The sequence below is a fragment of the Apus apus genome, chromosome 15 (genome assembly GCF_020740795.1).
Source record: "Apus apus isolate bApuApu2 chromosome 15, bApuApu2.pri.cur, whole genome shotgun sequence".
Lineage (NCBI taxonomy): Eukaryota > Metazoa > Chordata > Aves > Apodiformes > Apodidae > Apus > Apus apus.
This window is the reverse complement of record NC_067296.1, coordinates 1,583,196-1,597,369: the sequence shown is the minus strand read 5'-3', so window position 1 is coordinate 1,597,369 and position 14,174 is coordinate 1,583,196. Positions and strand designations below refer to the sequence as shown.

At 53.2% G+C, this 14,174-nt stretch overlaps 1 protein-coding gene across 3 annotated transcripts in view; it reads left to right on the top strand.

Moving 5' to 3' along the window:
* Positions 1–13,813, top strand: part of MMP24 (matrix metallopeptidase 24) — a 47,292-nt gene extending 33,479 nt beyond the window's left edge. For all 3 annotated transcript variants that reach the window (XM_051633491.1, XM_051633490.1, XM_051633492.1), the window contains 4 exons: positions 8,420–8,634; positions 10,750–10,888; positions 11,737–12,003; positions 13,238–13,813. In XM_051633491.1, the coding sequence (XP_051489451.1) occupies positions 8,420–8,634; positions 10,750–10,888; positions 11,737–12,003; positions 13,238–13,575 (959 nt within the window). In that variant the 3' untranslated portion in view covers positions 13,576–13,813. The remainder of the gene's footprint in view (positions 1–8,419; positions 8,635–10,749; positions 10,889–11,736; positions 12,004–13,237) is intronic.
* Positions 13,814–14,174: the final 361 nt, after the last annotated feature.

The window sequence follows — 14,174 nt, the reverse complement described above, 5'->3', positions numbered from 1 at the left end:
TGACAAGAGCTTGTCCCTGCCTTCTTGCTGCCCTCATGGATTGATAGACATTCATTAGATCCCCCCTCAGTCTTCTCCTCTCTGGACTGAACAGCCCCAGGTCTCTCAGCCTTTCCTCATCAGGCAGGTGTTCCAGTCCCTTCATCATCCTTGTAGCCTCCCTTGGACTCTCTCCAGTAGATCCTTGTCCCTCTTGAACTGGGGAGCCCAGAACTGGACACAACACTCCAGGTGAGATCTCACCAGGGCTGAGTAGAGGGGCAGGAGAACCTCCCTCAACCTGCTGGACACACTCCTCCTGATGCACCCCAAGATACCACTGGCCTTCTTGGCCACCAGGGCACATTGTTGTCCCACAGAAAACTTGTTGCCTACCAGGACTCCAAGGTCTTTCTCCACAGAGCTGCTCTCTAGCAGATCACCTCCTGGCCTGTCCTGGTGCATTTTGTTGTTCCTCCCCAGGTGCAGGACTCTGCATTAGCTCTTGTTGAACCCCATGAGGTTCCTCTTTGCCCAGCTCTCCAGCCTGTCCAGATCTCACTGGATGGCTGCACAGCCTTCAGGTGCATCAGCCAGTCCTCCCAGCTTGGTGTCATCAGCAAACTTGCTGAAAAAACCCAAGTTGCTAAACTAAGAGCAAAGTCTCTGCTAGGGCTGAGGTCTGTTTTGCCTCCTTCTTTGGAGAATGATGCGTTTTGAATGTACTTTCATGTTGTGTCTGTGTTGGTCCATTAGAAAAGCAACATTTAAATCCATCATAAAATGATGTGTTGAATGGTGAAGTGATTTTCTGCTGGATTAATTTCAAAGCTCAGATAAAGATGTGACCTCTTGCTTGTGCTTTCTCCTGGTTAATGTCAGGTCAGTGGTTAAAATGTTGTTCCCACTCCTGAGCTAGTGATGAGGGCAGAGCAGACTGAGACAAGGCAGCAGCCTTTCCATCTTCTCACAGGTGCTTCTTGTGACGTTTTCCTTGACAAGACACCAGGATTGTTCCTCACCTGCCTTTTTCAGAAGGGCATCTCCCACTGCCCTTCTGTGCCCACGTCACCAGTGACATGCCCAGGAAGGAACTAAACTGGAGATAGTGCCACTGTCTAGGTCCCTGGGGGTCCTGTGACCCTGACTTGAATTTTGCTCGTGTTGGGAGTCAGGGCTGCAGCAAGTCAGGGCAGAGGGAGGCAGGAGACCTGCTCAGCCATGGCCTGGTCACACAGCCAAGCTGACCATCCTTCAGCACTGGTCCTCCTGTGCTCCACGTCATGCTCCAAGCACCCTTTTGCACTAGGTGTGAAGCAGCCTCATGTTGGGAGTGACTCTTCTGACACTATTCCTGGGCAGCAGCTGGGCTGACATGATGGGCAGGAGAAACTCCTGTCCACAAGAGAGACAGGGAACTGCTGGAGAGAGTCCAAGGAGGGCAGCAGAGATGACTGGGGGGGGTTGGAGCATCTCCCTGATGAGGAAAGGCTGAGAGAGCTGGGGCTGTTCAGCCTGGAGAGGAGGAGGCTGGGGGGAGACCTTATTAATGCCTGCAAGTATCTGAGGGTGGGTGCAGGAGGCTGGAGCCAGACCCTGCTCAGCAGTGCCCAGGGACAGGACGAGGGGCAACGGGCACACCTGGAACATGGGAACTGACCTGGAAATATGGGGAGAAACTTCTTTCCTGTGAGGGTGACAGAGCCCTGGGACAGGCTGCCCAGGGAGGGTGTGGAGTCTCCTTCTCTGGAGACATTCCAGACCCACCTGGATGCAGCCCTGTGGGATGTGCTCCAGGGGATCCTGCTTTAGCAGGGGAGTTGGACTAGATGATCTCTAGAGGTCCCTTCCAACTCTGACAATTCCATGATTCTGTGACATTACCTTCAAGACCCTTTCAAAGCCCAAGGTCACAGAGGAAAGGTCTTCTGATCACTCAAAGATAGACCAAATCATTAAGCCTGGAGACAAACTCAGTGATCTGGGTCCTCCCAGACCTCACTGAGAACTTGTCAGCCTCACATGTATTTTCTGCAGCTCAAGAGGAGAGCTCCTGTCCATGCTGCATCCCACGAGGGCTGAGGTCCAGGGTGGTCATGAAACCACCCCAGCCCCTGCCCAAGGAACTAGGCAACACCAGCTCTGACATCCAGGAGCAGAGGATCAGCAGGGCATGGTGTCCATGAGCAGATACCACCTTCTCCCAGCCTCATCACTCCTGTGCAGCAAGCAGGGGTTTCATAACCTCCCCCATCAGTGGTGGCCCCCAGAGCAAACCCAGGTCTGTGTCACCTGCATGGATGTGTGAGGTGGGTTGTGATGAAACAACAGAAAGACCTGACACAAAATGCTCTGTGAGGTGATGCTGCCTTGTAAGTGGGACCAGCAGAGCAAGCTTTGCTGTTGTCAGGACCTGGAAACCTGAGGCATAGGACCTTCTGATGTCCTCTTAAATGTGGGGAGAGAACAGAGTAATATCTGAAACCCTGTCTATAGAAGTTGCAAAGTCTGGGATGGTTGGATCCATGCCCAAGGTGCTGTGCTTGTAGGAGGAAAATGTGTGGCACTGAGAGGGCTGGAGGGGTCTGCTCTGGTGCCACCTCTCACCTGGCATGTTGCAGGGACACCAAACTCCCTCTCTGTGTTGCATCCCTTCATTTGCACATTTCCTTCTGTCCAGAGACTGTTGGACCCAGTGGGAAATACCAGACTCCACCTCTGGTGCCTCCCCTGAGTCTGTGTGCCAGGTCCCCATTCCCAGGAGTGACCATCTGGTTCCTGGTGCTGTCCTTGAGGCCCACCTGACACCAGGAGGGCTCAGCAGTCCCCACACCAGCCATGGAGCTGCAGGTGTTGGGTGTGAAAGGAGGGATCTGATCACGTTGATTGTCTCTGGATGAAGGGGGAGCTGAGGGGCTGCCCAGATCTCCTGGGAGGTTTCTCAGCTGATGGAGAAACACTGCTTTGTGTTATCTCCAGCCAGGACATACTTCTCTCATCCTACAGATCTTCTGAGTATAAAAAAATGTTCTGTTTTGCAGTGGAGCAGATGTCAGGCTTCTCTAAGTTTTTTCCAGAGGGAAACTGGGCTGCAAGCACCATAGCTGGAGCATCTGGCAGAGCCCCAAACTATCATTTGCCTGCCTATGTCTGGGAATTTTGGAGCCAGTTTTCTTGCACCCAAGGCAGAGAACCCAACCACAAGGTGAATCTCCTCCTTGCAGACCCCAGGAGAGCATTCCCTTTGGCTTAGAGCAAGGGTTTCAGCCATGGACACTTATCTTTCAGGTGAATGTTCTATCACCTGGCTGGCAGTTGGTCGTTCAGAGGAGAATGTCTATGTGAGAAGGGCTCAAGAAACCCTTCCTGCCACCCAGTGATGATTAATGGTTGGACTTGATAATCTGAAAGGTCTTTTCCAACCAAACTTATGATTCTATGATCTCAAGGGCCTGGACTGCCCAGCTGTTGGGTAGGCTGCAGGTGCTGTGGTTGGTGAGCAGGCTGCAGAGCACAGTGACAGGGACACCAAAGTACCTGAAACAGCCAATTCCCTTCCCTGCTGAAGCCTGACCCCAGAGTGAGGTGCTCAAGGGACAGGTTTACCAAGGGAGCAAGGGAAACAAGTCCTTCCTGAGCTCCGAGCTGTTGTGGGTGGATCACCTCTGGTCCCTGAGGTAGCTTGTTGGCAGCCAGCTGGTTGAGTACCAGCAGGGACCTCTCCTCTCCCCACTGCCCTGGGGGCTGCAGAGCAGCCAGGTCAGCTTCTCTCACTCTCCCTGCCTCATTCAGATCCCACATTTTGATCTGAACCTGAGGAGCTTTCCCTGCATCCCTGGACAGCTGGTGCAGTCCTGCAGGACATGCTGCAGCTCAGCTTTGGCCAAGAGACCCCCCTGTGTGCTCTTCAGAAGCCTCACTTCCCACCTGCTGGCTGGATGATGGTTGTGTTCTTGAAGTGAATGTTACTGGAGTTGTTCTTGAAGTGACTCTTTGTGGCTGCCCCACATTTGTGCTGAAGGGCAGGCTGGATGGAGCTCTGAGCAACCTGGTCTAGTGGGAGGTGTCCCTGCCCATGGCAGGAGGTTGTGTCTAGATGAGCTTTAAGGTCCCTTCCAACCCAAACCAGTCTGGGATTCTGTGATGAAGAGGATAAAGCCAGGCCTTTGTTTGCAGGTGGATCCTTGTCTCCCCTGAGGTGCCATGAAGTGTCCTCTGCACTGGCAGCTTGGAGAGCCCCTGGCTCACCCCGAGCTGGCTCCGAGGGTTGCTGAGCCTCAGGCAGGTGCTGTGCAGCTGAGGGAACACTCTGTCAATAGCCAGGAGGACAGCACGATTCTATTTTGTCCTCACCTATCGACACAGTGGCTCCTAAACGCCTCCTCTCTCTGTGTTATCTTCACAGGTCACCTTGGTATTCAGCTGGTCTGCGACAGAGGAAGCTTGAAGGGAGGAGGCAAAGTGCCAGTGGCGGGAGTCACACTCTGAAGGTGATCTGCTGTGACCCAAAAGCTTCCTGACATTCTTTGCCTTGGTTGTGATGGAGAGGAAGGAAGTCTTCTTCTCCTCACACTGTCTGTAAAGTCCCAGCAAGTTGCTTCCCTCCAGAACGTAGTTTCCAGCTCCAGGAGGTTTCTTACCTGCTTCCCACGTGGCAGTGGCTGCAGGCTCAGCCCGGGGGTGGGTTTGGCTCTGGTGCTGGGGTCACAGGCAGGACGAGGTGACCAGGTTCAGGCCCTGTTGCAGACCCATGCAGTAACCTCCCTCCCTTAGTGCTTCTCTCAGAGAGATTTGCTCTGACTGCTTCTCTGGAGGTGTTTGGAGACATAGTGGTAGAGGCTGTGATGTGGGGGCCATCCTGCCTGCGTGGTCCTGTCAGTGGTGGGTGTAACAGGTTCCTGCAATGAACACCAAGGTGCCAGCATCTCTTCAGGAGCTCTTTGTGCCCTCAGTCATCTCTGCTGCTGCTCAGCCTCTCACATCCTGCCTGCCCCCATCTGTTCTGGAGGCAGGTCACTGTGGGGAGTAGTAATGACTGACCACCTGGGGTCTGTGCCTCCTGCTCCATGCCAGCCTGTGCTCTCAAGTGTCTCAGGAGACCAGAGTCTTTCTGCAGCAGTGCATGGGCAACGAGGGCAGGTGTCAGGAGCTGCACCTGGGGAGGGACAACCCCGTGGATCAGGCCAGGCTGGGGCTGACCTGCTGGAGAGCAGCTCTGGGGAGAAGGACCTTGGGTTCCTGGTGGGCAACAGGCTGATGATCATGAGCCAACAATGTGTCCTTGCAGCCAAGGAGGGACAGTGGCCTCCTGGGGTGTGTTAGGAACAGTGTGGTCAGAAGGTTGAGGGAGGTTCTCCTGCCCCTCTGCTCTGCCCTGGGGAGGCCACAGCTAGAATATTGGGACCAGTGCTTGGCTCCCCAGTTCAAGAGGGACAAGGAGCTACTGGAGAGAGTCCAGCACAGGGCACTGAGATGCTGAGGGGACTGGAGCATCTGCCTGTGAGGAAAGGCTGGGAGAGCTGGGGCTGCTCAGCTGGAGAGGAGGAGGCTGAGGGGGGATCTGATCAGTGCTGGTCAATATCTGCAGGGGGTGGCAGGAGGATGGGCCAGACTCTGCTCAGGGGTGTCCAGGGACAGGACAAGGGGCAATGGGCACAAGCTGGAGCACAGGAGGTTGAACCTGAATATAAGCAAATACTTCTTTCTGTAGCTGTAAGGCCACCCTCAGGCAGTGACAAAGGGAAGGCAGCAATTAAAAGTGAAAGTGCAACCTGTGCAAGCACAAGAGGAGACAGGACTTCAGCCAGGGTAAAGCAGAAGGCCCAGAATGCATAAGAGCAGGAAGAGAGGTGAAAGGAAAAATCCCTGGCTGGCAGGGAAGGGCAGTAGGAGGAATGTTTTAAGAGTGAAATGACAAATTCTGCACCCAAGCAAGTTGCAGTGCACCTGCAAAATGTGCAGGAAGCCTTGATGGTCCTGGGCACCTCCCTCAGAGCAGTGCTGGCCCTGGCTTGGCTGTTGCAAGCCCTGGGGACATACAGTGGCCCTGCCTCTGTTGTTGGTCCTTGTCATCTCTTTCCACTGCTCTAGCAAACCTAGTCAAGTCAAACCTCTGGTTCAGCTGAGTAATTGCTGGTTGCACCCTCCTCACCACAGTGTGGGCACCTGCTGCTGCCCTGCCAGTGACTGCCTTCTGCTTCAGTGGCATCTGAGGGCTGATGAGAACCTTTCCCTCAGTCCCCAGGGGTGCAAGTGCTATTTTAACTTTCCCCTTCTCCAGAGAAGGCTGTGACAGACCTTGGGCACTGAAGTGGAATGTGAGCAAGCTGCAGTGACTGTCCTGCAGCAGGGCTGGGCAGGCTGAGCCTGGGGTCTGAGCTGTCCTCCCTGGTGAGGAGAGGGGACCTGGTGTAACTCCAGTCATGCAGGAGATGCTAGGAAGGAATTCTGTGCTGTGAGGGTGGTGAGACCCTGGCCCAGGCTGCCCAGGGAAGCTGTGGCTGCCCCATCCCTGGCAGTGTTGAAGGGCAGGTTGGATGGGGCTTGGAGCAGCCTGGGCTGGTGGGAGGTGTCCCTGCCCATGCAGGGGGTTGGATCTAGATGATCTTTAAGGCCCTTTCCAACCCAAACCACTCTGGGATTTTGTGATTCTGTAACTGTTACATTTCTAGATGTGACCACAGCACTATAGTCCCCAGTCTGCACCTCCCTCTCGGGTTCTCTGCATCTTTGAGACCCATCAGACACATTCATTCCTGCCTCGCTCTTTTTTCCTTTAAAAGAGAGGGGGGAAAAATAATGTCATGTCCTCATCTTACTGCTCATTCTCATCTCTATAAAACTCTCTTCTTCTCCTCTCCACATGTGGGGCTTTTTGGTTTGTTATTTCTAGAAATCCAGAATTGCTCTTGATTTGAGTATCTTTATCCATGTGCTGTGTCTGAGAAGCAGAACTGGCCCAAGTCACAAGAAGTGGAACTTCCTGAACATCACAGCCATGAACCCCCACACAAGATTCTTACCATTACAGCCTTAATAGCACTTAAATATGATGGTTTTCTCTGATGGTCTCTTTGTCACTCGCTGGGAGGGTTTTCACTCACCCAGTCACCCTTCCAGGAGATGTGAAGCCCTCATTATAGAAACCCTTGGAAAAGGTAACATGTGGGAGCTAAGTTGACATGGGCACTTGAGCACCTCATTGTCATTTTAGGCAGCATAGTTCAAATGTCCATCTGCAGGAGTCCTCTTCTGGTCCCACAGATGTGGCTTCCATGGGTATCCAGATCCTTGCTGGCCAAGTCCTTCTCTTTTCCCAAGGGCCTGTGGTGAGAGGACAAGGGGGAATGGCTTAAAACTGGAAGAGGGGAGGTTTAGATTAGACATTAGGAAGGAGTTCATTACTATGAGGGTGGTGAAGCACTGGAACAGGTTGCCCAGAGGTGGTGGAGGCTCCATCCTATGACACATTCAAGGTCAGGCTTGATGGGGCTCTGAGCAACCTGGTCTAGGTAAAATGGTCCCTGCTCACTGCAGGGGCTGGGCTGGGTGACCTTGAGAGGTCCCTTCCAACCCCACATGTGATTCTAGCCATACAAATGAACAGGCAAATCCCATTTTATTTCATTCCCAAAACCTCTTGCTTCTAGTAGCTTTCTGCTCTTGCCATATGAACTTATGGCCTTCTCTGAGGAGCAACAGGAAATTGGTGACTCTCTTAATTAGATTTGAGCCAGGTTTTAATCGCTGTTAATGAAATCATCCTCAGGCAGAGTTGGTTTAAAAGCAGAGCTCTGCTCCCAGGGTGTCACTGTGGTGGTGTAACTCCTTACACTCCTGCAGCCCTGTTTGGTCTCAAAGCTGAGCTGGGGAGGGGTCTGCAGGGGGACCTGTGCCTGTGGGGACATCCTGTGAGTGCCAGCGTGGTCCTTGTCATGGCTGTTCACCAGGGTTCCTCTGCTGTTCTGAGAGCACAGATTGGTCACTAAACTGGAGTGAATTCATTGCTTCCTAATTTCTAAATTCCCCTGCAGATCTCCTCAGACTGCAGCGTTGGTTTTCACAGCCTTTCTGCTGGTTTTGCTTCACTTTTTGGTTGTGGGTGGGTTTGGTTGTGGTTCACTAAATGTTTCTGTTCAAGGGTTATTGCCTTTCATTGCCGTTGGGAACGTGGTTGCTGTGGCTTCTTCCTTTTAGCTCCAGCCTCCCTGGGAAGACCTACAAAAGCATAGTGGCTCTTCTTCAGCTCTTCCCACTCATCTGCTTTGGAATATCTTTCCTGCATGGATGCATCTTGTCTGCTCCCCATTTCTAGGGCATGAGTGTGTAAATTCCTCCCAGTGCTGCTCATCCAGCCTGTGGCCTTGTTAAAAACCTACGAGGGGAGGACAGAGAACCCAAGCTTCTCCACTTTGCTGAACATGTTTCTTTTCACTTCTAGGTCCTCCTGTTGAGCCCCTGGAGCCAACCAGGCCTTTACCCACTCTTCCTGTTCGCAGAATTCACTCCACCTCGGAAAGAAAACACGAGAGGCAGCCAAGACCCCCCAGCCCTCCTCTGGGTGACAGGCCATCTCCTCCAGGCTCAAAACCCAACATCTGTGATGGCAACTTTAACACCGTGGCTCTCTTTAGAGGAGAAATGTTTGTTTTCAAGGTACTGAGGATTAATTCCTGCTTATTTGCAAGTATTTCTTTAGTTTTATTGCTGGAGAAGATTTATAGAAGTTTAAGGTGGTGTCTGTGAAAACAGCTCAGTCCCTCTGAGGCTGAGGCTGCTATCTTGGGGTGCACTGAGTGTGGCCAGCAGGTCAGGGAGGTTCTCCTGCCCCTCTACTCAGCCCTGGTGAGACCTCACCTGGAGTGTTGTGTCCAGTTCTGGGATCCCCAGTTCAAGAGGGACAGGGATCTACTGGAGAGAGTCCAAGGGAGGCCACCAGGATGATGAAGGGACTGGAGCACCTGCCTCAAGAGGAAAGGCTGAGAGACCTGGGGCTGTTCAGTCTGGAGAGGAGAAGACTGAGGGGGGATCTAATGAATGTCTATCAATACATGAGGCCTCCAGAAGGCAGGACAAGCTCTTGTCACTTGTGCCCTGGGACAGGACGAGGGGCAATGGATTCAAACTGGAGCCCAGGAAGTTCCACCTCAACATGAGGAAGAACTTCTTTCCTGTGAGGGTGACAGAGCCCTGGGACAGGCTGCCCAGAGAGGCTGTGGAGTCTCCTTCTCTGGAGACTTTCCAGACCTGTCTGGATGCCTTTCTGAGTGACCTGCCCTAGTGTTTTTGGTCCTGCTCAGGCAGGGGGGTTGGACTGGATGCTCTCCAGAGGTCCCTTCCAACCCCTGACATCCTGGGAACCTGTGAATGAGCAATATTAGAAGGCAATGTAAGCAGGTTGGTTGTGTAGTACTTGGAAACAGTTCCTGATGGGATCCACAAAATGCCCAGGCAGCCTCTGCACCAGAATGTGAACTGGATGCACTGCCAGGGAATTCAGACACCATCAAGCTCAGAGAAGCCACCAGCAAAGCCAGGGAGCAAACCCAGAACCTGACCAGGGATTAAGGGTGTTGCCTCCAAGGACTGCATGCATCCAGCTCCAGGGAGCACTCAGCCAACCTGAAGCTCATGGGGAGTTTGAGTCAACCTTGCTTGTGAGCTACAGCCAGGGAAGAAGGACCAGTTTTGCTCAATAACCAAAGCCAGAGTGCTTTGACTATGGAAATCCATGATCCCATTCCCAAAATACCTGTAGCTTTCCCTCTGCCCAGTGGGGGTGCAGGTGGAGAGGGATATATGGAAGGTAATTAAATGGACAAACCACATCAGTTGCAGAAAATGCCTAAATTGACAGTATCTGGGAGAAGTCTCACAGGTTCTGTCCTGCTCTGACTCCTCCCTGAGCGTCCCTTTTGCCTTAACTAACGGTCTCCTATTGAAAGGGCTGTTTCCTAGAATCACAGACTGGTTTGGGTTGGAAGGGACCTTAAAGATCATCTAGTTCAAACCCCTGCATGGGCAGGGACACCTCCCACCAGCCCAGGCTGCTCCAAGCCCCATCCAACCTGCCCTTCAACACTGCCAGGGATGGGGCAGCCACAGCTTCCCTGGGCAGCCTGGGCCAGGCTCTCACCACCTTCACACTATAGAATTTCCTCCTCATGTCTCACCTAAAACTCCCCTCTTCCAGTTTTGATCCATCCCCCTTGTCCTCTCCCTCCCTGCCCTTGTCCCAAGCCCCTCCCCAGCTTTCCTGGAGCCCCTTCAGGCACTGGAAGGTGCTCTAAGGTCTCCCTGGAGCCTTCTCCTCTCCAAGCCAAACAATCCCAGCTCCCCCAGCCTGGCTCCAGAGCAGAGCTGCTCCAGCTGTCTGAGCATTTAATAACTCCTCTGTGCCTTTGGACCTTGTGTGCTTCATGCAGTCACCAGGTGATGTGTGACTCTCCCGGGGGCTGAGAATGGAGCACCAGCTGGAGCAGGACGGGTGTGACTCCCCAGTGATGAGACACGAAGTGGTCCCTCACAGACGAGTTCATAATGCTTATGACTGTGGACTTGCTTCCCCCTGCTCCTCTTCCCTCTCCTTCTCTGCACCCCCTTCCACAGCACCAGCAACCAACACCCAAGGGCTGGAGCTGCCATCTGATCCAGGACACCTCAGTGATGGTGATGGGGACTGGGCGGGCAGGAGCAGTGCTTAGTGCTGGACACCCAGCCTGGTTTGCCTGCGAGGTCACACGAGTCTGAAGGTGCTTCTGGTTCCCCCAGGACCGCTGGTTCTGGCGGCTGCGCAACAGCCGCGTGCAGGAGGGGTACCCCATGCAGATCGAGCAGTTCTGGAAGGGCCTTCCCGCCAGGATCGACGCTGCCTACGAGCGCTCCGATGGGAAGTTTGTCTTCTTCAAAGGTACAGCCAGTGCAGCTCCCCACCCCCTCCCCACACCCCCCAGCACTCTCTGCTGCCGTGGGGTGAAGCTGGTGACTTCCAGGCTGGTCTTGCCAGGGCAACATAAAGCTGGTGTTGATTAGTGGAGTCGTAGAGTCATGGAAGGGACCTTAAAAATCATCTAGTTCCAAACCCTCTGCTGTGGGCTTGGACACGTGGACATGGGAGTTGGCTTCTCTGTGCTAACGAGGAGTTACTCCCGTTTCCCACGGAGCTTCAGCCTGTCTCCTTGAACGTGTTTTGGGGCCTCTCCGGGTACAGGGCGCTCCCAGACCACGATTCTGGACAGTGGGCTCCTAAAGAGACAACAAGACCAACCTTCTTCTGAGGCCCCTTGTTAGCTCCTTGTGCTGTGACAGTGTCTGAGAAGGATCCTGTCACTTGGGAGCAAGTTACAAGCAAGGCAGGGTGGCTGGAAAGTGTCAGTGTGGCCCTGGCCAAACATGCCATGCCTGCTCTTCTGAATCTCTCTGCAGCTTCAGTCCCTCAGCTCAATAAACTGCATTCAGACTTGAGGGAGGCAACAGAAGTGAGCAACAGGCAAAGACAGGGTGTGAGGGGTGTCTGAATTCATGACTGGCCTAGAGAAGGTAAATGGGAAGGGGTTGTTCACCACCTGGAGCTGAGGAGCAGCAAGTGAAACCAGGTCTCAGGTGGAGGAGCAGGAGCAGCTTTTCCACACAACAGTCAAGCCTGGAGGTCCCGAACACGCGGCGGGTCATTGTGGCTGTTTTACATTCCCATCCAGTCAGCTCCTAACGAGGCAAATCCGTGTGTTCTTTGTGTCCCCCCACCCCTTTCATCTCTAGGAGACAAATACTGGGTTTTTAAAGAGGTGACAGCAGAGCCAGGCTACCCACACAGCCTGGTGGAGCTGGGGAGCTGCCTGCCCCGGGAGGGCATCGACACGGCGCTGCGCTGGGAGCCCGTGGGCAAAACCTACTTCTTCAAAGGGGACAGGTACTGGAGGTACAACGAGGACAAGAGAGCAACGGACCCAGGATACCCCAAGCCCATCACCGTGTGGAGAGGAATCCCTCAGGCTCCACAGGGAGCTTTTATCAGCAAGGAGGGCTGTATGTATCTGCAGCGCTGCTCCTGCGCCAGTGGTAACAGCTTGTCTGTTGGATGGGGGGTGTTGGGAGTAGGTCCTGAGATGGGACTCGAATCTCAGAAGTCTTGGGGTCCCACTGGCACCCATGAGGCCCCACAGGCTGAGATCCTTCCTGACCCTCATCCCAACTCATCTTCCTCCTCAGCTGCCAAACCACATTATTGTAAAGCCAGCTCTGGGTGATGGGGACTTCTGGTTTTGCTGCCACAACACTCCCTACCCCAGTTCTCCTGGGTGCTGATTGTGAGGACACTGTAACTTAGATTTCCCTCCTGGTTTCCTTCCTGTAACTCACTCAGTCACTGTTGCAGGCTCTGAAGTTACCCATGATCTGAGCAGGGGCTTGGACCTCCAGAGGCTCCTTCCAGCATATTTATCTCTCTGATTTGAAGAGCTCTTCCTCTCCTTCCAGCTGGGGAAGGCACCAAGAGAAGGGGCTTGTGTTGCTGGGGCTGTGTTTGAGTTTGGGGCTGCAGTGGGAGATGAGGGCTGGGCTAGGCTGGAGGATGGCAGGGAGGGCCAGCCCAGCTGCAGGACAGATGCAGGAAACCCAACACTTTCCCTGCCTCTGGAGACCCAACACTTTCCCTGCTCTTCCCTTCTCCTTTTTTTTATTTCTAATCATTTGAGAGTGATTAGAAAATGAGTCCTCTGGGGAGCTGAGGGGCAGTTCAGAAGACATGTAGCATAAACCTGCCTTTTACTAGCAGCAGGACAAGTCTGCTCGTCAGCAAAAGCCAAATCTTCTGGATTCTGTGGCCAAAAGGACTCCTCATCTTAGCATTTGCTGCCTCAAGCTGGGTGAACAGAAACTTTATATATTCTTCCAAACCCTGTTGCCCCCAGACACACAGAGTCATTCTGCAGGTGATGTTAATTGTTTGGTAATGATGAGCACAGTTACAGATGCTTTAGTGAAAAGTCACAGCAGAGCACTTCCAGTTAGGTGAGATTTTTATTCCCAGCTTGTCCTGGCCAAGCTGGAGTGGTGCCCTGTGGGCAGCACTGCACCCACAGGCCAGGGTTACAGCTCCTCCTTTGAAGCTGAGCTCCAAAACCACCTTCACTTTTCCGTGGTTGTGGGATGCCCTGTGTCTGGAGGTGCCACCTCCAGCCTCTCCGCACGTCCCGACGGGAGCACAGCTCACCGAGCTGGTCACAGTGTGCTGAGACACCTTCTCTGTTCTCTCTCCTAGTTTACACCTACTTCTACAAGGGGAAGGAGTACTGGAAGTTCGACAACCAGCGGCTGAGCGTGGAGCCAGGCTACCCCAGGTCCATCCTGAAGGACTGGATGGGCTGCAACCAGAAGGAGGTTGACCGGAGCAAGGACAGACGCCTCCCCCACGACGACGTGGACATCATGGTGACAATAAACGACGTGCCCAGCACTGTCAATGCCATTGCTGTGGTCATCCCTTGCATCTTGTCCCTGTGTATCCTTGTCCTGGTCTACACGATCTTCCAGTTTAAAAACAAAGAGGTGCAGCAGAACGTTGTGTACTACAAAAGACCTGTCCAGGAGTGGGTATGACACAGCTGCACGACTCAACTCGTGGAGCTGGTGAGGACTTATGGACACACACAAAAAGAACAAATAAAGGGAAAGAAAAAAAAAAAATCAAAGCGTTCAGAAGCCTACCAAACAAAACTACTTCAGTGACCTACTGGTTTTGGACAGCCTGGGACTGAAAGAAGCAGGAAAACTGGAACAAAACGCAGGCAGCCCTGCAGTCTGGAGCCTCTTTCCTTCCTAGAGCCCGGGGCCGTGTCAGTCCTGGTCTGCCATCCTGCTCAGGCTCACTGCCAACTGCAGAGTCTTCAAGACAGGTGTCAACTGACCTGGGAAAGCCTTCAGTTCCCTGCACCAGTGCTCCCTGGTAAACCCAGCATTCTCCAGTGTAGCTAGACCACCTCCAAACAGAACCATTTTTTTAATAGCTGTCTCATAAACGAGTTAAAGATCATGAAATCTATGAACAGGAACAATTCAGTATCGTGAGCAGAAGACATTCTGATGCTGAACCATTCTAAAAGATCTTCTTAGTTTATTACCAAATCCAGGGGATTTCCTGGATACAATTTTCCAATACCTGCTGGTCAGATGTTTTGTACATTCATAACTACCCGACG